General features: G+C 60.7%; 4 protein-coding genes across 8 annotated transcripts in view; all 4 read right to left on the bottom strand.

Moving 5' to 3' along the window:
• QRICH1 (glutamine rich 1) overlaps positions 1–10,828 on the bottom strand; it is a 28,923-nt gene extending 18,095 nt beyond the window's left edge. The window contains exons 1-4 of one of the 4 annotated variants that reach the window (XM_076346492.1): positions 10,745–10,828; positions 9,585–9,645; positions 6,597–6,654; positions 5,658–5,987 (exon numbers count right to left, since the gene is read on the bottom strand). In XM_076346492.1, the coding sequence (XP_076202607.1) occupies positions 5,658–5,966 (309 nt within the window). In that variant the 5' untranslated portion in view covers positions 5,967–5,987; positions 6,597–6,654; positions 9,585–9,645; positions 10,745–10,828. Of the gene's footprint in view, positions 1–5,657; positions 5,988–6,596; positions 6,655–9,584; positions 10,132–10,744 lie in introns of those variants that run through there. The other 3 variants (XM_076346491.1, XM_076346493.1, XM_076346494.1) reach the window with 3 other exon arrangements.
• A 1,098-nt stretch (positions 10,829–11,926) lies between these two features.
• On the bottom strand, positions 11,927–18,287 carry QARS1 (glutaminyl-tRNA synthetase 1). Its single transcript, XM_076346490.1, has 24 exons — positions 18,156–18,287; positions 17,763–17,910; positions 17,573–17,682; positions 17,365–17,440; positions 16,977–17,041; positions 16,694–16,747; positions 16,439–16,496; positions 16,245–16,316; positions 15,990–16,075; positions 15,661–15,747; positions 15,440–15,539; positions 15,240–15,318; positions 15,008–15,116; positions 14,795–14,925; positions 14,575–14,667; positions 14,265–14,402; positions 14,104–14,191; positions 13,881–14,024; positions 13,705–13,809; positions 13,247–13,339; positions 12,818–12,945; positions 12,535–12,601; positions 12,201–12,326; positions 11,927–12,115 (listed from the first exon to the last, which is right to left on the bottom strand). Exons 1-24 carry the CDS (start codon positions 18,279–18,281, stop codon positions 12,065–12,067), a joined length of 2,334 nt encoding a protein of 777 aa, XP_076202605.1. The 5' UTR covers positions 18,282–18,287; the 3' UTR covers positions 11,927–12,064.
• Positions 18,288–19,261: 974 nt separating this feature from the next.
• LOC143163942 (epidermal differentiation-specific protein-like) lies at positions 19,262–21,490 on the bottom strand. Of its 2 annotated transcripts, none has more exons than XM_076345869.1 (2): positions 20,631–21,490; positions 19,262–20,490 (listed from the first exon to the last, which is right to left on the bottom strand). In XM_076345869.1, the coding sequence occupies exon 2, from the start codon at positions 20,468–20,470 to the stop codon at positions 19,412–19,414; it is 1,059 nt and encodes a 352-aa protein (XP_076201984.1). In that variant the 5' UTR covers positions 20,471–20,490; positions 20,631–21,490; the 3' UTR covers positions 19,262–19,411. The 2 variants fall into 2 exon arrangements, with proteins under 2 accessions (XP_076201984.1, XP_076201983.1); XM_076345868.1 differs by having other exon boundaries at positions 20,656–21,490.
• A 516-nt stretch (positions 21,491–22,006) lies between these two features.
• Positions 22,007–27,311, bottom strand: SLC6A8 (solute carrier family 6 member 8). The gene is made up of 13 exons (XM_076346488.1): positions 27,093–27,311; positions 26,516–26,647; positions 25,533–25,806; positions 25,324–25,456; positions 24,937–25,071; positions 24,746–24,849; positions 24,538–24,662; positions 24,339–24,451; positions 24,122–24,259; positions 23,644–23,746; positions 23,463–23,563; positions 23,105–23,275; positions 22,007–22,520 (listed from the first exon to the last, which is right to left on the bottom strand). Exons 1-13 carry the CDS (start codon positions 27,178–27,180, stop codon positions 22,389–22,391), a joined length of 1,749 nt encoding a protein of 582 aa, XP_076202603.1. The 5' UTR covers positions 27,181–27,311; the 3' UTR covers positions 22,007–22,388.
• Between the last annotated feature and the right edge of the window lie 294 nt (positions 27,312–27,605).

Here is a 27,605-nt window from a genome sequence, read left to right as displayed (position 1 = left end):
AGTGTTATTGTTAACACCCAAAGAATGAGTCCAGTCCCATACAAGATGAAGAAGTCAAGACTCCAGAATCACTAGAAGTTCTCCATGCTGCAAACTGCAGGCATCATGCTTCTCACTAGAGACTGCTCCTATTTAAAAGAATATTGGAGCTCTACCTACTGCACATTATGCATCCCTTGTGAATTACACATCCATTTTTAACAACTGTATTTTGTAGTAGATCCCTCCCTTTTTTCAAGTAGGTTGTACCCAGGAGTGCTACAAGCATTCATTTCAGATTTACAGACTTCAACCCAGTCTGAGACCAGAGCTTCTTACGTTGACCTCATTGTCTAACTTGCTTTTTGAGAAAAAAAAGGACAAAGAGTTACACTAAACATCACCAGCGGTTGACTTTTTAAAAGACTGTACAAAGAAGAATGCTTTAAATTTACAGGCCAAGACCAACAGGGAGGACTTTAAATCTTTACCTTATGCTGAAGATTAAAGCAAGAACATGTTATGCCGGGAATTCCTGGGTTATACTGGTGCAAGAGAAGAACATGCCAAGTTACCAGTACTAAAAAACTGCTTATTGCCAGAAGTTTGGATCTAACAGCATGAAAATAATCACTTCCCAGCAGACTACCATGACACAGAGAAATGCCATTTTACCATAAAATAGGTAGAAGTTGGACCAAGTACTAGTTGACTAGAGAATCAAAAGCATTAGAAGTCAGCCCTGCATCCTAACAGAAGGGCAGAACTAAATTTTTACGATTCCCTTAAAGGAATCTTCTGTCACATTAAGCTCAAAAACATATTCTGTCTAGAACTGAGCACATGCAAAGAGAAAATAAGTAACTCCACGAGCATGAGAACACATGAAGCCTGGTTTCCGAAAGTTTTTTTTCCTTGTGGTTGATAGACTAACTCTGACAAACTTCCAACTAGGATTCATGTCTGCCCTGTGCAGATTCTCTGCCCAACAAGGAATCAGACTGCAGAACTGCAGTTCTGAAACAATGACGCTGAAAGAATTCCCAAGAAAAGAAAATCTCATCTGTGGACTGACTGGATTACACAGTATTTCCTAAAACCTAACTCCAAATGAGCATGCATACTAACTCTTGCCTGCATGGATTTTCTGATATCTAGCTTGCCCTAGAGCACCTGATAGGCTCTTAAATGCCTCTTTTCACAAACACATCTTGGTTTCTGAAGCTATGTTTACACTAGCAAGTAGTAGGATTACACCAAGAGCAGACCTTCAGAGCAAGACTGAAGACCTATTAACGTGTCCACACTATACATTCCAGAAGACTATTTCAAACTTAGGCCTAGTCTTGCCCGCTAGCCAAGCTAGACAAACACCTAGACACAACAAGACTGCATCTTATGGATTAGTTTCATCTGAAGGGAATGCCAAATGACAGGCTCCAAACCTAGGAGAGGTAAGTGGGGGCAGGTGGCAAACTTGCTGCGGGAAGTATGCTCCAACTCCCTCCCAGAAGTAATGCAGGTGCACCTCAAACTTCCACACCTGAGCAAGCCGACAGAAGTCAAACACTTGGACAAGAAGTTAGTGAGAGCAGAAGAACAATCTCATAATTATTTTTTAGCCCAATTTAAGGAAAGAAGGCTTAAACTATACTTCCCTCAACAACAGTCCTAAGCTAAAGCAACTCCAGCATTAAAAACTAACACTGTAATAAAGAGTTCCTTCTAACGTTATGCCAGAAAGCATACACACAAGTACAAAACAGATCTGAAGTACAGAGTAGGTGAGAAGACTGATCACTGAAGTAGCAGGAAATGTTGAAACTTGTTATTCAACTACTTTACAGGAAGTCCTTTGCTATCTATTTAAGTAAACAAGGTCTACGGGGAGTGTACAAGTCAGCTTTTCAGAACAACTGCCAGACAGATTCTCACTCCAGGTTTTTGCTCTGCTCATTTATCAACATCGGAGAGAGAATTCCACAGGCCAAATTAGGCCTTGTGTGTGTTTGAACAGTTACAATATCAAGATTACGTTGTCAAGCTGTACGCTGCGGCAGGATTTAGGCCTAAGAGTTAAAACACGTGAAGCAGGGAAAAGAAAACAGGTTACCTCTCAAAGAGGAACCTACTGCCACGTACAAGAAGGTGCTACCTTGAAAACACCGCTCTTGACTATAACCATTCTTTGAAGGGGTACACTCAGCCCTAGCAAATACCAATCAATACTAGCTGCTAGTATCTTATTGGGATGCTTTTCAAAGGTAAGCAAATAGGAGCTCTACCTCCAGGCTAACCTTCAGAACCAAGACTGGGGCACAGGGAAGCTGCATCCATCAGAAGTGAAGGAAAGGTGTATTCTATGCAGAGCCCGAGATAAGATTTTCTTCTGAGATACTTGAGGGCATCTTTCCCTGCCTTATGTCATTAATAATGCCCAGCATCCTATAACGGTCTGAAGTCACAGAATACACTGGGGGAAGACTGAAAAAGTAAAAGCTGAACAGCAAACACATAAGGAACCGAGCAATTAGAAAGGCATAAGCCTTAACTGAGAGACCTTTTATGCAGGCATTTAACCTTTCCCTATATAGTTCTGTGATCTTGCACACCTGCAGCATCCTCCCCTCAAGCCCTGTCCAAGAAGCTCTTGCCACCTAGCCATCAGACACTGTCTTAATAAAAAAGCTGAAGCTGAGGATCTTCCCCACATGCACTGTATGTATCCCAAGCAAAGATACTTTCTGTCCTCTGATATTCTTTCAGTTAAATCTTCTTGCAGAAGAGGAAGAGGCGCAAGAAGTTTACTGACCTCTGCAGAAATACCATATTCAGTAAGCAAGTCAGTGCTAACACCTCTTCTCACTGGCATCATCAATTTGATGGCCTCAACGCACAAGACAAGTCAGCAACAATCCCACCAAAGGCAGAGCTGATAAGACTCTTACTTGACTGGAGCAAAACACAGCCCTTCACAACCATCCCCTGATGCAGCACAGGGTATGACAACTTGACATACTAAACTCTTTCTTAAGATCACTAATGGCACCGCTGTGATACTGGGCATTGAAGGAGCTCCAAGACACTTGTACTGTAGCACTGACTAGTATATAACCCAATAGTTGCATCCACTCAGCCTTTAAAATAAACACTTGGCAACAGTTTGTTGAACCTTTTAGGCAAGAAAACCCTAAGGTGACAACTTCTTCAAACAGGAAATTTATTTTGCCAGGATAAATAAAAGCAGCAAGCAGTCACGCACTGTCTTTGGTTGTTCACAGCAAGTAAAATCTAGGATGAAACCTGAGCATCATCTGTCTATCTTTATGATCATATGGTTGTCATCAGCACTTGCAACCGTGAGGTCATCTGACCGGTCATATTATTAGTCACCTTCAGCACCACTGTCTCACTGCCAGACATAAGCGTAGTCATTCAAAGGGTCTTCCACTGATTTGCAATTGGATTAGCAAGAACTAAACAGATTATCAAGTCAAGTACTGGGATGACATAAGTTTGATCAAAAGCTTCAGTGGCTGACCAAAATTTCTCATAATACAACACAAGCAGTATTTTAGCACAGCGAGCCAGCTGGATCAGGTGCACTGCTCTAGTGGAACACTGTCACCCCAGTGTCACAACAAAATTCAGCTTTTTTCAAGACACCGTGCTCTGCTACTGCTGCCACAGTGACAGTCCTGAGACAGGTGAACACTAAATCATGCATTTAACATAAATCACATCTCCATAAGAAATCTTGAAAGACAGAAAAACACTCCTGCAAGGGGGTAAAGACATTCCTCTCCACCCCATCCTGGCAAAAAAGTAAGGCTAATTCATTCACTTCAAGATAATTCTGAGCTAGCTGCTCAAATACACATGAACCCAGCTGCACTGCTGATGCACAAAAGCTGCAGCCACATCTAGTACCAGTGTTCTGGGGGCTTGAAACATCCTAAAGTGAGCAGCAGGGTAGCAACACAAACACTAATTATGATCTGTTCTGACAGATGTGAAAGCAGAGTCACAACAGAAACAAGGGAGAGAGGGTAGACAACTTTCTTTAGGAAAGCTGTTGAAACCTCGACTTTCATCAGATATTTTTCATACTCCTCAGGGTGCAGGCCATTCAGTTTAAAAAACAGGAACAGGTCTCTGGCAGCAACTCTATGGTTATTTTCAAGAAGGTCAGGAGATTTATTTTTCTCTGGAGCATATGATATATGACCTCCCTCCCTATCTCTGTTACTAGAAGGCTTGCAAGGGTCAAGCCTGAACTTTGACTAGTTCTGAAAGAAGGCAGCAGCGGGGGGGGGGGGGGGGGGGGGCAGGGGGGAGCAGAAAGAGAGATTCCTTCTGACTTTTACAATTGGTCTGGGGGCCTTGCACATCTTCAAGGCTGAGGCACCCAAAAAAGCCAACCCTCCTAGTCCTTCTACTGAACGTCTCCCAAAAAATGCACTAGCTGGCAGAACCAAAAGCACCCTTGATCAGTTTTAAGAGACTCATGCAGAGATCCAAGTCATGTCTGTGAGACTAGAGGCTTTTATTCTTCAAAAGCCTTCTGACACAAGTTACTGTAGGGCAACAGCTTACAGAAGTCCCAGTTGAGCATTCATTTACTCAATAGAGAGAGTAATTGGAGATGGAGTTACCCAGTGAAAGAGGTAGGTTTGCCTTTGCTGGAGGATAAAAGCACGCAAGTAAGCTGTTAGCACAAGTCTACTGCACCGCAGCAAGTTCACACTACCTTATCTCCAGTAATTTGTGTCTCCATACCCTCGTTTGTTGCAAAAGAGGAAAGCTCACAACTTTACATTCATGCTACAGAAGGCAGGAAGATTCAAATCTTAAGTGTATCGAATTACAGCTGTAGAGAGTGTTCAGCCGTTTGGAGACATATCATAAGAGAACCTTAGTAAATGCCCTGCCACCTATAAACTCTTCAATTTAAGACGTGTGTTTGAGGACCAAATCAGTTATCCTAAATTATATGTTTCGTTCCCCCCCACCCCGGTACTGGATTTGCTCATTTAATACTTAATACAAATTACTGTAATACCTATTAAAAAAAAATGGAGAAGACTCCTTCCACTGTGCAAGGGGATAATCTACCTTGACACATATGCATCTTTCAGAGTCCCTTTCCTGAAAGGTATCTCCCCCTGGTTCATAACGTAAGTTGACATCCCTGCATTTTCCCCCCGACTTAAAAGTCAATTTAAGAACTACAACTTTTAGAACGTTCAAGCAAAATCACTTAAAGATTACTGATTTCATTTAAAAAACCTGAAGGTGAGTTAGATCCCACAACCACCTGGAAGAACCAGATAAAGTAAGACCAGCAGAGGGGGGTGGTATTTATAGCAGCTTCAAACAGAGTGCAAGGCTTCAGGGAGCTGTGTACATGCCAGAACTGTCAACCATTTCTCCAATAGGTTACACCACTACATTGCTATGTATGCCACTCCTCCTGCTCAATGGAGGCACAGTCAAGAGGGAAATTTACTACCAAATTCCTTAAATGAAAAGGAAATAGTGCTGTTCTGTATAAAGTTAATTGGCCCTGCTTCTTAAGTGCTCGCTTGTGGTTTCAGGTTAGATAGTAGCTGGCTCTGAACACTACTCCACAGGTTAGCAAGTCATATATACATATAGAGAATATTTAAGACGCTTACCTGGACTTGCTGGGGTTGCTGAACCTGTATTTGCTGCTCTGGCTGAGTTTGCTGCTGGACACTGGTTGTCACAGGACAAGCAAGTTCAAGCAAAGACCCAGCCACCTCTGTGCTGTCCGTGTAAATGCAGTTGCCACCCTGCTGATACACCATTGTGGTGGTGGCCGTCTGCTGGAACTCCTGCAGAGCTTCCGGCCCCTTGGAAGCAAGGGAGTCCAGAAACTCCTTCATCCTGTGCTGGGGGATCGTTCGCGCCTTCACACGGATGTATTCTTCAAAGGAAATGGTGTTCTCCAGAGAATTATTCATATTGCAAGGTCCTTAGGGTTCCTTAAGGAAAGAGAAAGTTAAAGTCTTAACTACAGCACTCCTTTGATGCAAGGATATTACCAACTCCAGTAACTAATCTCTCATATCAAGTACCGTATGAAAACTAGCAAACATGCACAGCCAGATGCCTGAGACAGATGCTTTAGTTTTACGAGGCATCTTGTGCTACTACACATTTCTCAGATTAACCCTTAGCAGCTCAGGGAAGTCTGAACGATAACCAGGTGTAACTGCAGTACTATTCAAAGAGCTCACTGCCATGAAAAATCTTCTAGCATTGTACTTCACCCAGACCAGGTGAGTCCCATAACAGACGAAATCAAGTCACACATTTCATTCATTTGCAGCATGCAGTATTAGTGAGAGAAGCTTAGAAATCAATTATCTGTGGCCCTGCTTCACAGCCACAGAGGTGGGAGAACCGAGCAGTATGTTCTATCAGGCCATGCGGTTCTATTCTAGGCAGCTAATGGGAAGCACAACAGAAGAGCATCAGATGCAGCATTCAGCCCACTGCTATTAGGACTAGAACAGCCTTATCGATTCGAACATAGCAAGCAAAAGGAGAGTGCTGGAAACAAGAGATTCCTCAAACGGGGAACTACACACATGGAGAAGCAGAGCTCTGGAAATGACAAAGGCAACAGCAGCATCGGTTCTTGATGTCCTTTTAACATAGGAAAAGGTTAACATGAAACATGCCGTGTACGAAGACAAAAGAGAGACAGAAAAAGAAATTAGATGATCAGGGAGGAAGTGAGAGCAAGGAAAAAAAAAACCAACAAAAAAGATGACTCCACCTGAGAACATTAGAAAGCTCTAGGGTATACTCTGACAGCATTCTTCTCTTATTGACTTATCTTGTTTAAACCCACAAATTGTTTCTGCAGTGAGTATACTGGTTGTTTCTAAGGCACCAATTAGTCTTGATAAAGGATAAAATAGATTTGAGCTATAACACTCCCAGATACTGAGATGGTTGTGAAAAGATGTGAAACAGCACAAGATTAGGACTAGAAGAGGTGATTCAGTACTACTAGATCAAGCTGCGGAAAGGAGGAAAAAGGGACAAACATCACTATATGTACATTATGACTGTAGTTCTAAAGAGAATAGGTACAAAAGCAGAACCTTTTATATCATTTTACCATGATTTAACCAAGTGGAACCAAGACAGAAATATGTGGTTGAGCATACAACTGCAACAGCCTGCGTGAAAATGGGATTTAGTTCTAGGCTCCCAGTGGCACCCAAGCGTATCCCATAAGTCCAGCTCCAACTCCCACCAACATCAGTGGGAGCTAGAGCAAATTCTAACCACTCTTTACTGTTACGTGACAGCAGTCTAAACACACAGAAGTTTTTGTTTACATGGAGGAGGTTCATGGCTAGTGCATTGGACCAGGCTCATAGGAGAAAGAATGAATATCAAAGGTAAGGGGAACACACATGAGGCAACTTGCGCTGTATCTATAGTTTCTGGAGTTATTAAGCAACATTTGTTACTGTCTTGCTCTACAGAAAATATTCTTAAAACATGCATCAATGTTTAGTAAAAAGCACCAGCTAACAGTGTTCACTTAGTAAATCCAACAACTCTGTAAAGGCCAGCATACAGAAGCTCCTGTAGCGCCCACAGCTGGACAGAAAAACAATTCTCCTGCCTTTCAGAGATTCTGATCTGACACATTTTCAAGCCAGCTCCGCATGATAGAGCCAGTAAGACTATTCACTTAGTTGCTGAGTGAGGTTTCCTCCAGGAGCCACTCTACACCTCTACAGGACACATTATTAACCCTTTCCCAGGTGACCATATGTCCAGGGTGAAACGAATAGAGAACAACCTTGTTAACGCATCCTCAGTGACTCAGACAGGACCTACGCCAGGCACACTCGAATGCATCTTGCATCTAATTGTAAGAGGCTCCGTTACATACTCTGAAGCTGGAAAATGGATTTTGAGCAATTAACTTGTCCCGATTTTCTACTTGGAACTTGCAAATAGTTGACTTCAACACTACAGCGAGGCTTTCAGAACAGCATAATCATTTTGCATGTCCACTCTGAGGGGCACTAGCAGACACAGCTTTCAGAGGGAAGACTCTTCTGAAGAATGAGCCTCAAGGATGCCACACTGGGAACCCAGAGGTGAACACTACAGGTACTCTTTGAGATTATATGCTCTTTGACAGTTAGCTGCTGCTGAATAGGATGGGCTCACCTCTCGGCAAAGGTCCTGCCTTCTTCCTTGCTCCTGCATTGGTGCATATTATGTTGGAGTGGCTCAGGGAATAGCTATTCACTTTCTGTTAATCTTGCCAAGGGAGAGACCGCGGAGATCAGCAGGGCCGCTGTTTTCAACAGCGGCTATCTATTAGCCCTCACTTTTACTTTTGGAACTCCAAGCCCTTCTATCAAGAGCTGCTCACATGTACATTGCGCTCCTGCGCAGGAGAAACCAGAAGCCACCAGAAACCCAGATGAATAAGCAGCAGGCCCAAAGATCAAGAAGAAAAGGTCCACCACCAAACCATCACCTACCTCTTTCAACCACCAGAAAGCGGAACAAACACAGCATTAATTTCTTAGATACAAATCCTTGACCCTGCTCAGCTGCTCCATCTTAATTAGTTCTTCCTAGCATCAACATCAAGAGCCTACTAGGCCAGTCTTCCCCTACTAGCAAATCTTCCTCTGTCACAAGCTGCCAGAAGGAATCTCTCTTCTCCTCTCTTCTAGCATGGAAAAATCTTCCTTTATGTTTGCTTGAAGTCACTACACTGAGAGCCACTAATGCCTAAAACAGTGAAATGCTCATCTGAGCCACTGCAGCACGTGAAGTCCCAAGCATGGATCAGAACCCCACTGTGCCACGTGGTATTTGTTCCTGCTCCGGAACAGCAGCAGTATCTTCCTTTGGTTTTCTCTGCAGCTCTCCAACTCTGGCAATCAGAAAGGAGCTAAAGACACCGCAGGTAATGGTGCGGGCTGGACTAAGTTTCTCCCAGAGCCGTTCCTGTCAGTTTGAAGGCTGCTTGGGGTTATTTAACTAAAAGCACTGAACCACTCAAAACTGCACTTCACAAAACCCTACACAGCAGCAGAGGTACCAGGTCTAGATGAAGATTCAGGAAAGTAATGCTGCACTCCCAATTTATTAAAACGAAACCCACCTGCATTTATGACAGAAAACCTCTTTAAGGCTCAAGGGTGCATTCAACAGGCTTTTGTAGGGCAACATACACAGCTTGCTGCTGCAGTTGCCACTTTTACTGTTAGTTATTAAAACATAATAATTTACGCATTCCATTTATCCCGCAGACACGCATTAGAAACAGCAACCACCCATCCTCACTAGATCTCAGCAGCATGTTTTTAATACTGCATTTTAAAATAAAAAAAGAGCGTCCAGGCAATAAGCTTTCTCCGATAAAGGAAGGTAATTCCTCCCTGTTCAGCATAACTGCATTTTTTCCAGGAAATAAGTTCAAGAAATTCTTTGAAGATCATGAGCACATACGGTTAGTTCATAAAACTTAGACTGAGGTTACTGAAAACACACACACAACTTGCAGCATGTGGACAATCTGGACTCACCAGTCACCATGTTGCATGTATTTCTGCTGCTCTTGTCCTGAGCTCTTAGACTTGTAACGTTCTGGAGAAGACAGAACAAAGAAGCCCTTTCCATCCCCAGTTCCTCTTTCTTTATTAAAGCCATTTTATTTTTAATATGTATTCCATTAAGAAAAAAAAAAAAAGAATCAGAAAAGAAAAATATGATCATTCACGCAGCTAGCCGCTCCTACTGAAGAATTGTGAGATGCCCAATTCCTAACCATTGTATCCCTCAGCCTGGTGAGCGTTACTGGGAACGAGTGTGTGAGCACATCTGTCACGGGGCGCAGAGCGCTCGCACCGTGCAGTGACAGGCGCAGCGCAGCCGGTGACACCGGAGTTACTGGAAGACAGAACTTAGAACAAGGCAGCAGCAGTGACCGTATCCAGAGGTCCCCCCTCCACCTCCCCCCGCAGGTGTTCCCGGCCGAGCGGCGGCGGCCCGGCGCTGCCCCGAGGCCCGGGACGGACGGGAACGACACGGACCGCCCCGCCACCCAGCCCAGACGAGGCGAAGCTCCATATTTAGCCCCTGAGATCATCGGCCGCGGCTAAGCCTCTCCCCTGCTCGAGCGGGGGACGCGGAGCCCGCGGGGCTTCCTCCTGCGGCACGGCCGGCCCCCGCCCGCGGGCGGGCCAGCGCTGCCCGGGCCGCTCCCCGCCGCCTTTGTTCGCCGGCGGGTCGGCCGGGCCCAGGCCCGCGGGAGGCGCCGCGCCGCCCGCCCCCCCCCCCCCCCGCCGCAGGAGCCATGTTGGGGGCTTCGCCGGGGACGGCGGCCGCAGAGGGCCGCGCCGCGCAGAGGCGGAGGCCGCGCCTTCCGGCGCGCGCTGCCGCCGCCCGTGCCCGCGCGGGGAAGGGGCCGCCCCGCGGGGGGGGGGAGGAGGCGGGGACGCGCCCGGTGCGGGTGGGGGGGCGAGCGGGGGGCGCGCCCCGCGCGTGCACGGCCAAGCCGCGCGCGTCCCCGCACCGCCCCCTCCCCTCCCCTCCCCCTCCCCGCCGGGCCCGCGCCGCCCCCGGAACCGCCGCCGCCTCCCCCCGCACCCGACGGGAGGCCCCGCCCGGCCCCGCCGCTGCCGCCGCGCACCCCCCCCGGCCCGACAGCCCCGCTGCGCCGCGGCGTATCCCGGCCCCGCCTCACCCCGGCCCCGCTGCCGCCGTCGCCTCGCGCCGCCGTCGCCTCGGCCCCGAGTCTTTTCCCCTCACAGCTCCCTGGGCGCCATCTTACATTCAACCCCTCGCAGCCAATCGGCGCATGGCCCCGGCCTCGCGAGAGCGCGGCCCCCAAGTCCCGCGAGAGCTCGGCGCCCGGGCCCTCCCCGCACCTTAAAGGGGCCGCGCCCCGGCGGGGAGGGGGCGGCCGCCGGGGGGCGCCCTCCGCGGGGTGCGCTCGCGGGCCCGAGGGTTCGCGGGTCCGGGACACGCGGGGGGCGAGGACCCCGACAGGGGTGGGGACAGCCCCTGGTCGCGGCCGTGGGGCACGGGGCGTCACCGGCACGCGTGGCCGTGGGGCGCCGCCGGCCGAGGGGTCCCACGCAGCCGCCCCACTGCTCCGCACCAGGCGGGGGCGGCCCGGCCGCGACCCCCGCGCGGCAGCCGGGACGAGGCCCCGCGCCGCCTCACGGGTGGGCGAGACCCCAATGCAGGGGCTCCCCGGGAAGGGCGCTGGGGCCTCCGCGGCCGGTATCGGCGGGGGCTGTGCCCTGTTTCCCGGCGGGACCGCGGGGCGAAGGGGTCCCCCGCGGGGGTGAAGGGTCCCCCGCACCGTGGGGCCGGGTCGGGGCTGCTTTAACGTGCCCATGTGCTCGGCGCGGCCTCCCCGTCCCCGCTGCCGCTTAAGGTGGCCCGTGGGGCCGGGCAGGGCCTCCCCCCACCCGCGGCAGGGCCGGGGCCCCAGTCACGGGGCTCAGGGCAGAGGGGTCACGCCGGTCCCGCGAGGGCGCCCCCCCTGACCCCCGGGCCGGGGCCGGGCAGGGGCCACCCCACTCGAGTCCACCTTAAGCGGGGACGGCGCTCGGGCGGTGTTTGTACACAGTGCGCACACCCTCCTGCCGGCCTGAACCCTGCCCGGCCTGCCTGCACCCTGCCTGCGCCCGCTGCGGACCACGGCAGGCCCTGGGGACCCTCCTCCACCCCATCCCGGCACCCTCAACCCCAGCCCAGCCTCAGGGTCCTGGGTAGGGGGAGCTGCAGCTTGCGCAGGGGCACCAGCCCTGCAGTGGGGGGGGCAGGAGCAGACCCCGAGCCCCCGGGGACAGAGGAGACCCCCCTATCCCAGCACCCCAAGGCTGAGCGGGGGGATAGGAGGCAGTGACAGCACGGGGACAGGGCTAGGATGCTCCGTTTATTGAGGCGATGCTGTGGGGCGCCCCGGGGGGCTGCGCCAAGGCACGGCAGCGCTGGGGGTGCGCAGGGACCCCCGGGGAGGCAGCACCACGGGAGGGCGGCAGCGGCGGGTCCCTCAGGCCTTGCCAGGGTCCTCCTTCAGCATCACCGTCCGGTTGAACACCATCTGGGGAGAAGCAGAGGGTCAGCGCTGAGCCCCACGGCTGCGCACGGGGCAGGGGGAGCCCCACAGCCCCCTCCCCAGGGCTCACCTTCCCCTCCTCGCTGTCGGGATCCACGGAAAAGTAGCCCAGCCGCTCAAACTGGAACTTGTCGAAGGGCCGGGCGGAGAGGACAGAGCTGTCGACCAGGGCGTTGTGGACCACATGCAGGGAGTCCTGGCAGGGGGAGGCAGCTCAGCAGGCACCCCCGGCCCCTCTGCCCCCTCCATAGCCCTGCTCCCCCCAGCCCCTCTCCCCCCCAGAGCACAGCAGGACCCTGCCCAGGAAGGGATAGGGGTCACATGGAAGCGGGTGCCTCGGGTGTGGGTGCAGGAGGTCCCCAGCACCCCCCAGGCCCATAACCCCAGCTCCTGCTGCTACTCACAGGGTTGAGGTCGCTCAGAAAGCCACCGGGCACCTCTGATGGGTCCTCAGGATTTTTGTGCAAAAACCTGCCGTGAGACAGAGTCTCATTCCCAAAGCTGCTGGGCAAGGGGACGTGGTGCCCTGTGGCAGCTGAGGGGCAGCGGCTCACAGGACCCCACAGCAGCATCGTTCCCGCCAAGGAGCCAGGCCGACCCCAGCAGAGCCTGCTGGTGCACGGCCACACTGCCGCTCAAGCACTGCTGAGCTTGCACCTCCACCTCTGGGGGCGGCCCGGTACTCACAGCCGCTCGTAGAGCCGCACTTCACATGCCAGCGGCTCTGACACCCAGTGGATGAAGGCTTTGGGCTTCTCCGCCACGTCCGACTTGGTGCAGGTCACCTCCAGCTCGATCACGCGCCCGCTGGCATCCTGGGGGAGAGAAGCCGAGCTGAGCCATCAGGCAGCAGTCAGGCAGCAGTCAGGCAGTAACCCCATCCCACAGGGCAGCCCTGGGGCCAAACCACCAGCCCTGCAACTCAGGGCCACCTTGCTCCCTGCCGTGCAAGGCACAGGGCTGGCAGGGAGCTGCCACACACAGGCAGCCTGCACCCACGCTGTGCCCGCAGCACCTGGCCTGAGATGACCATCGCTGTCCTTCCCTGGTGGGGCATGGCCATGTCCTGACATCCCACGGCCCAACCTCGTGTCACCAGTACCCAGAGCCACCCACCTTGATAACGTTCTGGACGGCGATGACGTAGCCAGCGTGACGCAACCCCACCGGCTGCTGGGGGGCCAGACGTTTGTAGCTCTTGTCCACCTCCTGCGAGAGAGTTCATAGTTGCACAAGGGGTCCCAGCACGGGGAGCAGGTCCCCCCTCCAGCACGTCTCTCTGTCCCCATGACTGTGTCCACCCACCCACTCCTGCCGTCCCAGGGATCAGCGCACCCAGGGCTCAGGCCAGGTGTGGGCGCCATCAGTTGGACACGTCCCGGCCAGGCTGAAGGCAGCAGGCATTTCCCCAGCACCCATCAAGCTGCTGGCACGTTTGGGAGTCACGGTCGGGTGCCTGACACGCCCCTGTGCCCCGTGCAGCACCAGTGCCGCTCCTGGCACTGCCAGGCTCCCGCTGCCCGAGCTGTAGCTCCCAGAAGCGAGGGCAGTATGGCCCGGTGGGCCTGGCTCACCTCCCTGAAGTCCGTCTCCTCAATGTAGATGGTGGGCTGGAAGGGCACTTTGTGAAAACCCCGGCTCTCATCGGCTGGAAAATTGGGCACAAGGACCTCGAGTGCCTGGGGAGAGGGAGGGGGTGAATACTAGCCTTGGGGAACCCCACTCCCACCCCAGCCCACAGTAGTCTCACCTTCAGGGCAGGGAAGTTGGTGATGGTGACCTTGAGGGGCTCCAGGACAGCCATGGCGCGGGGGGCCTGCTCATTCAGCACCTCCCGCGCACACGCCTCCAGCAGATGCGGCTCCATCGTCGCCTGGGCCACCGTCACACCGACCTGCGGGACAGCCTGCTGTCACCACGCCGGCCGGGGGACGCATCCACCTGCCCCGCCCCGTCCTGTCCCCAGCACCTACCCGGGCACAGAAGTTGTTGATGGCCTCGGGGGGGAAGCCTCGCCGGCGCAGGGCTGTCAGCGTGAAGAGCCGTGGGTCATCCCAGTCCCTGAGAAAACACCAGCGTGACAGCCAGGCGTGCCCTGGGCAAGACCCACCCTAGCTGCTGGCCCCGCTCCTACCTCACGGCACCCGTCTCCACCAGCTGGATGATCTTCCTCTTGGAGACGACAGTGTAGAGCAGGTTCAGGCGCCCGTACTCCCACTGCACAGGGCAGTAGACGTCCAGCGTGTTGCACAGCCAGAAGTAGGAGGAGCGCCTGCAAGGGAGGCACAGGCACGGCCTGGCTCAGCCTCATGCCCGCCTACAGCCCCACGGACACACTGTCCCCCAGCACTTTGGCAGCCACCAGGACACGGCCAGCTGCTCCCCCCCAAAGCTGCCCTGCCAGGTTCGGATCCGCCCTGGGCCATGCCATGCATGGCGCTCACCTGGCCTGGAACTCTTTGGTGCAGAGGGAGTGCGTGATGTGCTCGATGGAGTCGCAGAGGCAGTGTGTGTAGTCATACGTGGGGTAGATGCACCTGCAAGGCAGATGCAGTCAGCCCTGGGGCAGAGCCCGGTGCTGCTCCCCTCCCAAGACCTCCCCACTCCCAGAAGATGCAGACCCACCCCCCCCATGCGTGCCAGGACGCCGCAGGCCCTCCCTACCACTTGTCCCCGGTGCGGTGGTGCGGAGTGAACTTGACACGGTAGGCGACAGGGTCCATCTTCCCGTCCTCCATCACCAGCTTCATCCGCAGTGTGGCCTCCCCCTCCCCAAACTTGCCCTTTCGCATGTCCTGTGGAGCAGGGGGAAGCTGTCAGCTGAGCCACGGACCCGGACCCCACGGGCACGCAGCGCCTGCCCCCAGCCAGGAGTACCTCAAAGAGGAGGAGCGACTCCTCCACGGGCCGGTCCCGCCACGGCGAGGGCGGTGGGTTGTGGCCCTTGATCTCCTCAACCTTCTGATGGCAGACGTACGCCTGGCCCCTACGGAGGGGAAAAGCCGTCACCAGACGCGAGTGGCCCATCCCCTGGGCGAGGGGGAGCCCTGGCCACGGCACAGGACATCCGCACCGCCCTGGTGAATCCATACCGCCCTGGCACGCTCACCTGTGGATGAGCTCCAGGGCCCAGGTGTAGAGCTGGTCAAAGTAATCCGATGCGTGGGTCACTGCATAGGGCTGGTAGCCTGTGGGGACAGGGAAAAGAGAGTGAGTTGGAGGCACCCCAGGGCCCGGCAGCAGGACCGCATGCAGGGATGTCCCCAGCAGCACCTGGCCTGATCCTGCCCTCCCCAGCCCGAGCTGTACCCAGCCACTCCACCATCTCCCGGATGGCTGTGAAGTACTTCTCCTCCTCCTTCTCGGGGTTGGTGTCGTCGTAGCGCAGGAAGCACACGCCACCGTTGGCCTGGGGACGGGGGGACAGTGAACAGCCGCTCCCTGAGGGACTGCAGGGCCAGGCCAGTGGCCAAGCAGCAGGGGGAGGCAGGGGCCGGCGGGAGCTGCCAGCAGGGCTTGGTCCTTCTCACCTTGGCGTAGCCAAAGTTGAAGTTGATGGCCTTAGCATGGCCAATGTGCAGGATCCCATTGGGCTCAGGAGGGAACCGTGTCCGCACCTGCAGGGGGGAAAGGGGACACCTCTGTCCTTCGGCAGGAGACTCTCCCCATCCCTGACAGCGGGGGCACTGACATGAGCCCCCGATGATCCCACAGAGCCCCCCGTGCCACGTGGGTGCTGCCTCTGGCCATGCCCCCGGTGAGCTGTGTGTCCCTCCAGCCACCCCACCCACCCGGCTGGAGCCTGGCACAGCAGTGCCAACCTCGCAGGGAACCGCTGGGCTGGGGGACGTGACCTCACCTGCCCACCCGTGATTGCCAGGTGCTGCTTCAGCAGAGCCATGGTGTTGGGCGTCACCACGTAGCCCTCCGTCTTGTAGTTCTCTCCTGCAGGCAGAGGATGCTCAGGGCTGCAGCACCGCCCAAACCGAGCCAAGCCCAGCAGCCGGCGGGGAAGGACACGGGGCCGGGCCAGTCCCCCGCAGCACAGCAAGCTGGGGTCAGGCACAGAGCCGGTGGAGCGGTCCCACACACGGCAGTGGCTCCTCACACTCACCCGGCTTATGGAACTTGAGGGCTTCTCCCCGCAGCTGCTCCAGCAGCGATCGCGTCTCCATGCCCACCTCGCCTGCAGGGAGAGACGGGGCTGAGCAGGGGCCTGACCGCAGCTCCTGGGGCCCAGCTCGGAGGCAGGTCCTGGCCAGGAACCGAAGGGCTGGGGAAGCTGCCCACAGGAGAACAGTCTCTTACCGTTCTCCACCACAGCCGCCTTCTGCTTCTCCGCTGGGGCCGGCCGGGCCTTTGCAGCCTGCAGGGACCAGCACAGCATCCTGAGTGCCCGGCCCCGGCAACCACCTTCCCCTCCTGGCCCAGCTTGCTGCCCCAAGTGCTCCCTCAGACCCGTGGCCATGGTGGCGGCTGGGCCCAGAGCAGCTATTTGGGATCCCGCCTGGACACTCAGCAGGGAAATACCCACCCAGTTCCCAGCCTCCCCCACCTCCTCACCTTTGGTTTCTTTTCCAGGTCAGCTTCTGTCTTTGGCCCCAGCAAATGCAGCACCTGGAGAAGAGAGACACGGACAGAAGTAGAAAAGGCCCCCGGTGCCCCAAGGCCTGGAGGTGGCCCTGTCCAGCTGTCACCCCCCTCACCCTGCCTGCACCTACCCAGGACAGGCTGTCCCCAGTGCCAGGTCCTCCCATGGGACAGGCCAGCAGGTCCCACACCGGGCACGGCACCGACAGGGGACACCACCCCGAGCAGCGCCTGACCCGCTGCCCTCGCAACCCACCTGCAGGTCCACCTCATTCTTGATGGTCTTCCCGTCCGCCCACCGCAGCCGGCTCCGCGCCTCCCCTGCGGACAGGGCACCCCGTGGGCGAAGGGCACGGCCCAGCCCGGGGGGGCTTCAGCCAGGGCCGCTGACACAGGACGCCGCAGCCAGCGGCTGGAGGCAGCCCTTGCCCCAGGGCCGTCCCTGGCACAGGGCACCACAGGCGGCTGCCACCCACAGCCCTGCCCGCGCGGGGGACATGGCAGGACGTCTCCCCTGCGTCGGGTGGGCTGCGGCACAGCGATGCAGCAGCTGGGGCCGGGACAGCCCACGGCAAAGGGCTGGCTCTCAGGATCCAGGGGAGTAGGAGCGCCAGGCAGGGGCTGCCCCCGTGCCCCACACTCACCCATCAGCAGCCCCATGTTGAAGCGGTAGCGCTCCGCCAGCAGCTCTGCTCGGTGCTTGCCGATCACGGCCTCCACCTGGGGAGCGGGACAGGGACGCAGGGGTGAGCGAGGCAGGCAGGGAGCGTGACGCCAGGGGCTGCCAGCCCGTCCCGTCCAGCGTCCCCCATGCCGTCCCCGCGGGGCAAGCAGGGCCGCGGCCCCACTCACCGCCTCCTCGATCTGCTCGGGGGTGACGCACACCCCCACGCCGCAGGCCTGCTCAAAGTCTGCCGCGTCCAGGGGCTCCAGGGGGTGGTTCCTCAAGTACTCCAGGGCGGCTGGGGACAGAGGGCCGGTGAGGAGCGGGGCCCTCCCCTCCCCGCCGGGGCCGGGGGGTGGTCCCGGGGCCGCACGGTACCGCTGAGCTGCAGGTCGGTGAGGATCTCCCTACGGACGATGTAGCCGACGAGGAAGCCGAGGTGCTTCGGGTCCCTGAGGCGGGCGGCCGTGTTGTAGAGTAGCATCCCGGTGGCTTTGTCCAGGGCTGGGCCCAGCGCGCTCCGAGCCTGCCGCCGCCCCGGGGAAGCGTCAGGGCCGGCCCGGGGCTGAGCCCCGGCGAACCGGCGGCCCCGGAACGAGGCGGGGCGGGGGGGAGGGGGGGAAGTGCGAAGGGCCGAGGCCGCTCGGCGGGGCCGGGAGGAGGAGGAGCCGGGAGGGGGTCCCGGGGAGGGGGCGGGGTCCCGGGGAGGTGACGCCGCCGCACCGGGGACCGAGGGACCGGGACCGGGGTGGGGGCCCGCGGCGGGCGCACCTGCAGCACGGCCCGGCGGAGCAGCGCGCTGAGCGCCCCGTTGCGCAGCGTCTCACGCGCTTTGGCCTCGCTGAGGCCGATGCCGGTGAAGAGCCCCAGCGCCTCCTCCGCCTCCTCCGCCGCCATGGCCCCCGCCGCCGCCATGCTGCTGCCGCCGCCGCCACCGCCCGCTCGGGGGGCGGGGCCACGTCCAACCAATCGGAGCGGGGAGGGCGTGTCGCCGACACAGGTCGAGCCAATCGACAGTGAGAGGGGCCCGCCTCGGCCAATGGAATGGGGAAGCTCGGAGCCGGCTCCGCGAATAGGCGCGCAGGGGGCGGGGCCAAGCCTAAGGCCGGTTGCATCATTTAAAGAGACCGGCGGCGGCGGGAGCCACGTGGGGGGCGTGGCTGGAGGCGGATCCATGGGCGGGGCCGCAGCCTGTGCCAGGCCCCGCCCTGCCCCGCCCGGCGCCCACCGCCCCGCGGCCCTTTGTCCTCGCCCGGCCGCCGTAGCCCGCTCCGACCGGCACCCGTGTCCCGCCGTGAGCCCGGCGGCTCCCGCAGCCCCGGCGGCGGTCCCGGCCCTCCCGTGTCCCCGCCTCCCCCGGCCTCCCCGAGGACGGTCCCTGCGAGGGGCCCGTGGGGACACGCGTGCCCAAGGGCCGGGCGGGGGATCGCGGTGGCTGCCCCAGCCCGCTGTGTGCGGGGCGAGGCCGGCTCGCTCTCCCCCCGGCTGCACCAACCCAATGCCCCGGCTCCCTCAGCCCGGTGTCCCCCCGGTTTCCCCAGCCTAGTGCGTGCGGGACCAGGCCAGCCTGCCGTCCCCTGGCTCTCCCACCCTGCTGTCCCTCGGCCCCCCCCAGCCCAGTCTTCCCCTGCTCCCCCCCCAGCCCTGTGTCCCCCCGGCTGCCCCAGCCCGGTGCCCCCCCAAGCCCTATGTCCCCCCCAGCTCCCCCAGTCCAGTGTTTTCCCCAGCCCTGTGTCCCCCCGGCTCCCCCAGCCCGGTGCCCCCCCAAGCCCTGTGTCCCCCCAGCTCCCCCAGCCCGGTGCCCCCCCAAGCCCTGTGTCCCCCCAGCTCCCCCAGCCCGCTCCCACCCCGGCTGCAGCAGCAGCAGACCCGAGCACTTGGGGAAGGGGGTTTATTGGCAACACCCGGCGGGAGGAGGCACCGTCAGGTCCTGCCAGCCGGAGCCGCCCGACGCGGCCGGGCAAGGCGGGTGCTGGCTCCTCCAGGGCTGGGCCAGGCAGGCGGCGCAGGTGTCCCCGGGGGCACAGCTATAGCTCCATCCCGGTGCTGGGCACCGGCTCTGTCCCCTCAGTGGCTGCCTGCTGCCTGCCTGCAGCCGGCAGAGGCTTCAAGCTATAGCGGGCACTGATGTTGGTACCCGAGATGCTGCGGTACTCGCCCATCTCCGTACGGACGGCTTCATTCTGGGTGATGGTGAGCAGGACCGGGACGGAGAGTGTCACCTCCTTCCGCAAGACCTGGATGCTGAGTGCCGTGCGCGGTGGGATCTTAGCCGGCAGCTGCACCTCCACACGTTCCCGGCGGGTGCTGGATTCGCTGTGCCCTTTCTGCACCGTGAAGATGTTGGAGGCTTCCACGGTCAGCGTGAAGGAGAGCCCGGCTTTGAGGCTGGTGGCATTGCTGAAGTGGAAGCTCTGCCAGAGCGTGGTGCTGTACTCCCGGCTGCTGCTGGCCGCCAGCACCTGCTCCGACTCGGTCTCGTTCACCCCCTCGATCTCATCCACCAGCACCTCCCGCTCTGCCTCCACCCGCTTCTGCTCCCAGAGGAGACGCGCCGAGACCAGGGGCCGCCCGGGCCGCAGCGGGCGCAGGTGGGACAACCGAGCCTTGAAGTTCAGCTCGGGTTTGTAGTCAGCGAGACGCTCACCGGGCCATGCCAGGCAGTGCCAACCGCCCCGGCCAGGGTGCTGATAGAGCAGCCAGACGCCTCGCTGCACCACGTGGGAGGCCACGCGGTCATTGAAGTACCCGTATGCCAAGTTGGTCTCCTCCATCACCACCTTGCAGGCGCCTTGGAAGTTGGGGCGCTCGTAGAGGGTGATCTGGGGGTCCCCCAGGTCATGGTGCACGAGGCGCAGCGCCGAGAAGCTGTTGGGCCGCCCCACGGAGGGGTACTCACCCTCCTCGAAGGCGTGTGGCTCCCCCTCATACTTGGGGTCCGTGTAAGCAATCCAGGGCTGCCCCACCACCTTCAGGGAGGCGATGCAGTCCCCAAAATCCAGCTCGTGCAGGTCGGGCACGTCGCAGGTGAACTCCCGGCTCAGCCCCTCGAAGTTGGCACGCTCGTACACTGTGATCCGGTTCATGGTGCCGCGGGCGCCCGCCCCTGCGAGGGCACAGCGCATGTCAAGTCCCCTCGTGTGGGGTCGTGTGGGTGCTACAGGAAACGCGTTGGGAAAGCCTGGCCAGCAAAGGGGGCCCCCGGCACCCCCTTTCCTCCCCTGCCCTCTGCCCCCCTTCACCCACCTCCGCCTGGTCCCTGCGCTCTCACCGTCTGTGCCGGCAATGCCCCGATGCCAGCCCACGGCCGTGCCTTTTACAAGGGGGTGACGGGGCCGGGGCGTGCTGCGGCACGAAGCGAAGGCGATGACGGCGCTCGCCCCCACGCCCAGCCCCGGTCCCGCTCCGGTGGTGGGGAGCCAGCCAGGCCCCACATGGCTGCCGGCACACCGGGATCCCAGTCGGCCCCGCAGACCAGCCCTGCCGGAAAGTCCTGCCGCGCCCCGGGCACGCGGCGCTCCAGTGCTAACGAGTCACCACCAATTATCACTGATGCTTCCACCCTGCCCGTGCTAATTATGGTGTGTGTTGCCGGTGGGGCAGGAACTGCTGGCCCGCCCTGGTGGGGTGAGAGGGTATCGTGGTGGGGCAAGCCAGCGCCCCGAGACAAGCCCCTCTGGCACCCCAGTGACCCCAGGCGCAGGACACGGTCCCCCTGGCATGGCACCGCTGCCGCAGCCCCATGCCTGAGGATGGCAGGGGCAGGTGGGGGCACTTCTCCTCTCTTGTCCCTCCATGGGCAGGACGGCCACAGACCACCCAGGGTGGCTGCGGCGCTGCTGGAGGGTGGCGGGTGCCAGCGCTGGGCACAGCGGGACACTGACGCCCGGCCAGGGCACAGGAACGGCTGGCAGCCACCCTGAGCACAGCGTGCTGCGGGTCCCCGTGGTACGGATCGGAGCTGGCCCCCCTGGGAGCTGTTGGTACCGGGCACAGGGCACGTGCACCCCCCGGTTGGCACCCCGCTGGGGCCGGGCTCAGGCAGCTCAAAGGGTCTAAGGCAGGTTGAGCCTCTGACTTCTCCCGGCCGCGTGCCTGGGCCCAGGGGCTGCCTCATCCCCGGACCCCCAGGCCCCCCCCCCCCCCCCCCCCCCAGCCCGGGGCTGTCCCTACAGCACAGTGCAGGGAGTGGGGAACCCCAGAGCTGACACGAGCAGCTCCTGGTGGGGTACGGCTGGTCCCACTCCCCACAGCCCCCGCTCTGGGCTGGTGACAGCCAGGACCCCCAGTGCCTCTGGGCTGAAACCTGCCCCTTGGGGCCGGCGCGAGGCCGGGGAGCAGGGTCAGCCCCGGCTGCGTGGGGTGCTCCAGTCCCACAGGGGAACCCTGGGCTGGCACAGCCTGCGGGCACCCGCATCCTGCCATGGAGGGGGATGGAGACCCTGCTGCTCCTGCAGCCTGACCCCCCCGAGCCACCCCAGGAGAGGAACCCAGGCGTCCCAGCATCCCTGAGCCCTGTCCCCCCCTAACCCCTGTCCCCCGCAGGCAGGTGCCACCCTACATCTCGCCCCCCCAGCTGCCTGCTCCCAGTGCCACCCTTCCCCTGCCCGCAGTGCCGGGGCTGCCAGGGTCTCCCAGTTTATTGCCAGATGTCGGGGCGGTTGGGGTTACACCAGACAAACGCTACAGGAAGCGGTTAGTGAGCGGGGGGCCGCAGGGGCTGCGGGCGGGGGCCGGGGAAGGGTTGTCCCGCTCGCTCCCCCGGCCCGCAGCCTCCCTGCCGGCCCCCCGGGCTGCCGCGCTCCCCCGTGCCGGGGACCCCTCCCGCTCCCCGCAGCCACCCCAGCCCCGCGGCCCCCAACGACCCCCGCCTTGCAGTCATGCACCCCCCTTGCAGCGAGGCTGGCGGGCCGGGGAGGCGCGGGGGGCGCAGGGCAGCATGGGTGGGAGGCGGTGCTGGCATTATTGCTATGGCGGGCGGGAGCAGCGCGACCCTCCCCACGCTCAGATCACAGTCTCGAAGAGCGTCGCCTTCTCCTTGGGGGGTTCCGGGGCCAGCAGCTTGGCTTCTGCCTCAGGCGTCAGGTACTCCAGGTGGTGGTGGCCCCAGATCGGAGTGGTCAGGAGCTGCCAGCGCTGCGGGGACGCCGTGTCAGCACCCAGGGACGGCAGCACCGGGGACTGCCTGGACCTGGCGTGGTGCATCCCCCCGGCGCACGGGGATGGGGTGGGATTTTGGGTGGGGATGGAGGTGAGACTGGGATGGGGAAGGGATTGAAATGGGATTGAGAGAGGGACAGCATGGGGACAGGGATGAGATGGGGACGGGGATGGGACTGAGACGGTGATGGGATTAAGACAGCGATGTCAGCAAGGATAGCATTTGGGTGAGGTTGGGAATGAGACAGCAGTGGGGACAGGGATGGGATTTGGCTGGGAGTGAGAGTGATAGGGAAGGGTACAGGGATGGGATTCGGATGGGGATGGGACCGAGAGTGATGTGAGCAAGGATGGGATTCAGGTGAGTTTGGGAGTGAGACAGGGTTGGGGACAGGGACAGGATTTGGCTGGGATGGGACTGAGATGGCAATGTGGACAGCGCTGGAATTTGGATGGGGATGGGACTGGGATGGGGACAGGACTGAGAGGGGGACAGGGACAAGGATGGCCGAGATGGGTTGGGGACGGAGGCGGGAGGGCCCCCGCCGCGCCGCCCTCACCTCGCGCAGGGAGCCTTTGCAGCGCAGGAGCTTGTAGAGGACGGTGCAGGGGATGCAGAGCATGGAGGAGAGCGCCAGGACCCAGCCGATGGCGTCCCCCCACCACGGGTACACGTACGTCTTGTTGTAGGTCAGCGGCTTGTAGTTCACCACGTGGAACACGAAGATGCCCTGGGTGGAGAGAGGGGGGTGAGGCCCCGCGGGGCAGGGGGCTGGCAGCCCCAGACCCCCCACGCGTGTCGCCCTGTGGCTGCCGTGCCTGAAGCAGCCGCCTGGGGGAGCCCGGAGCCCGTGGCAGCGGGCACACGCACGCACAGGCGAGCACACGCGTGTCCCCGCGTGGGGCGGCCCCACTCACCACGCAGACCAGCGGCGTCACCACTGCCCAGCACCACTTCATGAAGGGCAGGGGCCGGTAGCCGATCATGCGGGCCACGTCGTCCATGAAGCGGTCGGCGCCTGTGGGGAGAAGGGCGTCAGCCGGGCCCTGCGGGCACCCATGTCCCCTTGTGTCCCGCCCCGTGTCCCCCTGGCCTCACCGTAGACCCAGGCAATGACCACACACTCCCAGAAAGCCTGCCACAGCAGCGTGATCCCGCTGGCCGAGTAGTTGTCAAAGAGCTGGAACACGTACATGCCGCCCTGCCAGGACGGCGCCGCGCATCACCGGGGCTGTGCCGGCTGCCCTGCACTGGCACAGGTGCCTCCACACCGGCACGGGCACAGCCTTGCCAGCACCGGTGCCCCACTTGGCATGGACGCCCTGCATGCCATGGGCACCCTGTGCTCCCACAGCACCCCCACGATGATGGGCACCCCCATGGCATGGGGACCTCCACAGCTACAGGCACTGCCACACCATGGGCACCCCCGCTGCAGCACCCTGCTGCACCCCGGTGCAGCAGCCCCAGGGAGCTCCCACCCCACACTGGGGCCCCATGGGAGGTGACGTCCCGGAGGCAGGCACGGGTGCCCGGCGTGGGGCCGGCTGGCCGGTGTCCCTGCCGCATCCCCCACCTGTGTGACCATGGAGAGGTCGATGAGGCAACAGACGACACAGCAGAGTGCGGCGGTGAGCTCGCGGCGCAGCGAGCCAGCCCCCGGCTGGGGGAACAGGTCCAGGATGCCCGTGATGAAACCCTCCACACCGACAAACTGTGGCAGAGAGCGGGGCTCAGCAGGGACGTGCCACCCCGTCCCCTCCCCATACCTGTCCCCCTGCCCGCCGCTGCACCTGACTGTCCAGCCCCAGCACGAGAAGCATGAAGAAGAAGAGCGTGGCCCAGAGTGGGGACAAGGGCATCAGCGTCACGGCTTTGGGGTAGGCGATGAAAGCCAGCCCGGGGCCTGCGGGAGAGCAGGGTCAGCGGTGCCACCCCAGGGGGGGACACAGAGGACACGGTGCCAGTGGGCACCCGCAGCCCAGCACTCACCGGACTCGGCCACCTTGGAGATGTCCACGCCTTGCTCAGAGGCCATGAAGCCCAGCACGGAGAAGACGACGAAGCCGGCGAAGAAGCTGGTGGAGCTGTTGATCACGGCCAGGATGTAGGCGTCCCTGTGGGCAGAGCGGGTCAGGGGTGCTGGGGGGGACACTGGGGGACACACCAGGGGGATGCCCTGCAGCTGGCACAGCCCTACCTGTAGCAGTTGTTGTGGAAGCGGTTGTAGCTGCCCAGCGCGGTCAGGGCGCCCAGCCCGATGGCGTAGGAGAAGAAGATCTGGGTGCCGGCATCGATCCAGACCTGGGGTGCGAGGGAGGGTGTTGCGGGGAGGGTGCTGGGGGGGCTGCCCAGCACCCATCCCCCTCCTGCCCTCCTTGCCACCCTCACCTGCGCCTCAGCCAGCTTGGACCAGTCGGGTTTCAGGTAGTAGACGATGCCGCCCAGTGCCCCGGGCAGCGTCACCCCATGGACCAGCAGCAGGATGAGGACCACGTAGGGAAAGAGTGCCGTGAAGTAGACAATCTGCAGAGGAGTGGGTGCCGGTGAGGTGCCCCGGGCCGGGGCTCTCCGTCATGTGCCACAGGTGTTCCAGCGGGACCAGGGCTCGGGGATGTCCCCAGCGGCTGGTGGCACCTCCCAAACAGATGTGGGACAGGGGTCTTACACCCCCGTGGGCTGTGGCACAGGAGGGCAGGAGCCGGCAGTGCCGTGTGCTGCAGTCCCATCCCCACATGCCGGTGGCCCCAGTGCGTGTCACTGCCCCGCCAGCATCACCTTCCCGGTTGACTTGACGCCCTTCCAGATGCAGAAGTAGACGACGACCCAGGTGGTGACCAAGCAGAGGATCATCTGCCAGTTCATCTCCCCTGGCTCGCTGAGGTCCCCCGAGAGCCGCAGCACCTTGTTCCTGCAGAGCAGGGCCGTGCTGAGTGCCAGCGCGACCCCCCCGGCCCCAGGTGAGAACCCCCGGTCCCCACACTCACTCCCAAAACTCGATGACGGGCGAGCGCTTGCTGGCCAGGTCGGCACAGCTGAGGTTGAAGGGCCCAGTGCCGGCGCTGGCGTTGCTGCTGCCATTGCGGCAGAGCTCGAGGTGGAAGAGCTCGGCGCACTGCTCGGTGTTCCAGGCGTGGCCGCAGGTGGCCCAGGGCAGGGTGTCCGTCAGCGAGTGCACCAGGTAGAAGAGCCCCCACACCAGGATCATGATGTAGTAGGAGTTGCAGAAGAAGACGATCACCATGGAGGCCAGGCCCAGACCTGCGGCACGGGGAGATCAGAGCCCGCGGGCACCCATGGGCGCCCGGCTGCTCGGTGGGGTGGGGGAGCCGGCGGCCTGGGGCGGGATGGGGGGTGCTGGCAGGGATGGGGCAGGACATGGGGTGCTGCTGGGGACGCAGGGAGCCGGCAGCCCAGGGTAGGACAGGGGGGAACCAGTGGGGATGCGGGGAGCTGGCTGCCCCAGGGAGGACAGGGGGGAGCTGGTGGGGACAGGACAGGGGGAGCTGGCAGCCCCAGGCAGGACAGGGTGGGGACAGCCAGCAGCATGGCACAGGACAGGGGGGAGCCAGCAGGGCACAGTACAAGGAAGCTGGCAGGACACTGCTGAGGTGGGGAACCGGCAGCCTCCGGGATGCCGGCAGCCTCCAGGGAAGCTGGCAGCAGGCAGGGAAGCCGGCAGCACATAGGCAGGGAAGCCAGCAGCACATAGGCAGGCAGGGCTGGGCAGGGCAGCGCAGGGTGCCACGGGGCACGGGTGCAGGCAGCTGCCACCCTTGGCCAGGGTGCGTGGTAGCAGTGGGACGCGGGCAAGGTACACAGGAGCAGGCAGGGTGTGGGCAGGGTGCTGCCAGCCCTGTGCAGGGCGCCGGGGGCCCCCGGGCAGGGAGCAGGGTGCCAGGGGCCACAGGCAGGGTGCCAGGGGCCACAGGCAGGGCGCGGGCAGGGTGCATGCAGGGCACAGCGTTACCCTTGAAGAGGGGGGCGATGTTCCAGGCGGCGATGCCCCCCTGCTTCATGAACTGCCCCAGGGCCACCTCCAGGAAGAAGACGGGGATGCCGCCCACGAAGACGATAAGCAGGTAGGGGATGAGGAAGACGCCTGGGGCCGGGAGGGGGCACGGGGCCGGCTCAGCTGCCGCCGCCCCCCCCGGACCCCCCCAGGCCCCCCCTTCCCTCCCCGCGCCGCCCGCCCGGGCGCAGCGAATGGCGAAGGCGCCTCTGCACCCTCCCCTCGCCGCGCCGCCGATGTAGGTCAGGGTGGGCAGGTGGCGGGGGGTTCCCCATGGACCCCCACCCTGGTGGGTGACACCGGACACCCGTGGGGTGGCCCATGAGCCCCGTGGATGGCCCCTTGCCCCGGGTAGGTGCAGGGTGGGCTGGCCCACCGTGGGGTGACCCCACATACGCACTATAGGGTGGAAAGCGGGGTGTCCCCACGCGCCATGGGGTGCCTCCCCACGCCGTGGGGCACTCCCCCACGCCGTGGGGTGCCCCTCACGCCATGGGGCGCCCCCCCCACGCCGTGGGGCAGGCACGGGGCTCACCTCCGCCGTTCTTGTAGCACAGGTAGGGGAAGCGCCAGACGTTGCCCAACCCCACGGCGAAACCCACGCAGGACATGATGAAATCCATCTGCCGGGTCCAGGTCTCCCGCTCAGGGGCGGCCACTTTCGGGGGGCCGGGGGGTCCCACCAGCGGCGCCGTCACTGCCCGCTCCTCGCCCGCCGCGGGGGGCTCCGCGCCCTCCGCCTCCCCGCGGCCCTCTGCCGAGACGGGAGGGGGGGGGCCCACGCTGCCGTCACGCGCGCCCGTGGGGGCGCGCGGGAGGGGGGGGAAGAGGCGCGGGGGGGGACGGTCCCCCCCCCCCGCGCCTCCCCCTCCCCGCGCGCCCCTCTCCGCGCGTGGGGGCGTGACGTCAGATGTCAGGCCGGCGCGTGACGTCACAATGCAGAGCGGTGACTCACCCCGCCGCGGCAGGAGGGGGCGCGCCGCGGTCGCGCGTGGCCGTGGCCCCCCCCCCGCCCGCCCCCCATCCCCAACCTCATCCCTCCCCAGCG

Source organism: Aptenodytes patagonicus, chromosome 8 (assembly GCF_965638725.1).
Source record: "Aptenodytes patagonicus chromosome 8, bAptPat1.pri.cur, whole genome shotgun sequence".
Lineage (NCBI taxonomy): Eukaryota > Metazoa > Chordata > Aves > Sphenisciformes > Spheniscidae > Aptenodytes > Aptenodytes patagonicus.
This window is presented reverse-complemented; position numbering and strand designations above follow the sequence as displayed.

Bases quoted from the DNA above. Each gene is read 5' to 3' on its own strand.
- QARS1 (XM_076346490.1), bottom strand. From the start codon at position 18,281: ATGGCGGCGGAGGAGGCGGAGGAGGCGCTGGGGCTCTTCACCGGCATC. The intron at 16,076-16,244 runs GTGAGTGTGAGG...CTCTGCCTGCAG, and splicing joins CCTCAAGTTCCATAAGCCGG to GAGAGAACTACAAGACGGAG. The intron at 12,946-13,246 runs GTGGGTGGCTCT...TCTCTCCCCCAG, and splicing joins CCGTCCAGAACGTTATCAAG to GATGCCAGCGGGCGCGTGAT.
- LOC143163942 (XM_076345869.1), bottom strand. From the start codon at position 20,470: ATGAACCGGATCACAGTGTACGAGCGTGCCAACTTCGAGGGGCTGAGC.
- SLC6A8 (XM_076346488.1), bottom strand. From the start codon at position 27,180: ATGGATTTCATCATGTCCTGCGTGGGTTTCGCCGTGGGGTTGGGCAAC. The intron at 25,072-25,323 runs GTGATGCTGGCG...ACTCCTCTGCAG, and splicing joins GCGTCAAGTCAACCGGGAAG to ATTGTCTACTTCACGGCACT. The intron at 23,747-24,121 runs GTGGGGGATGCG...CCGTCCTGGCAG, and splicing joins ACCTCTCCATGGTCACACAG to GGCGGCATGTACGTGTTCCA.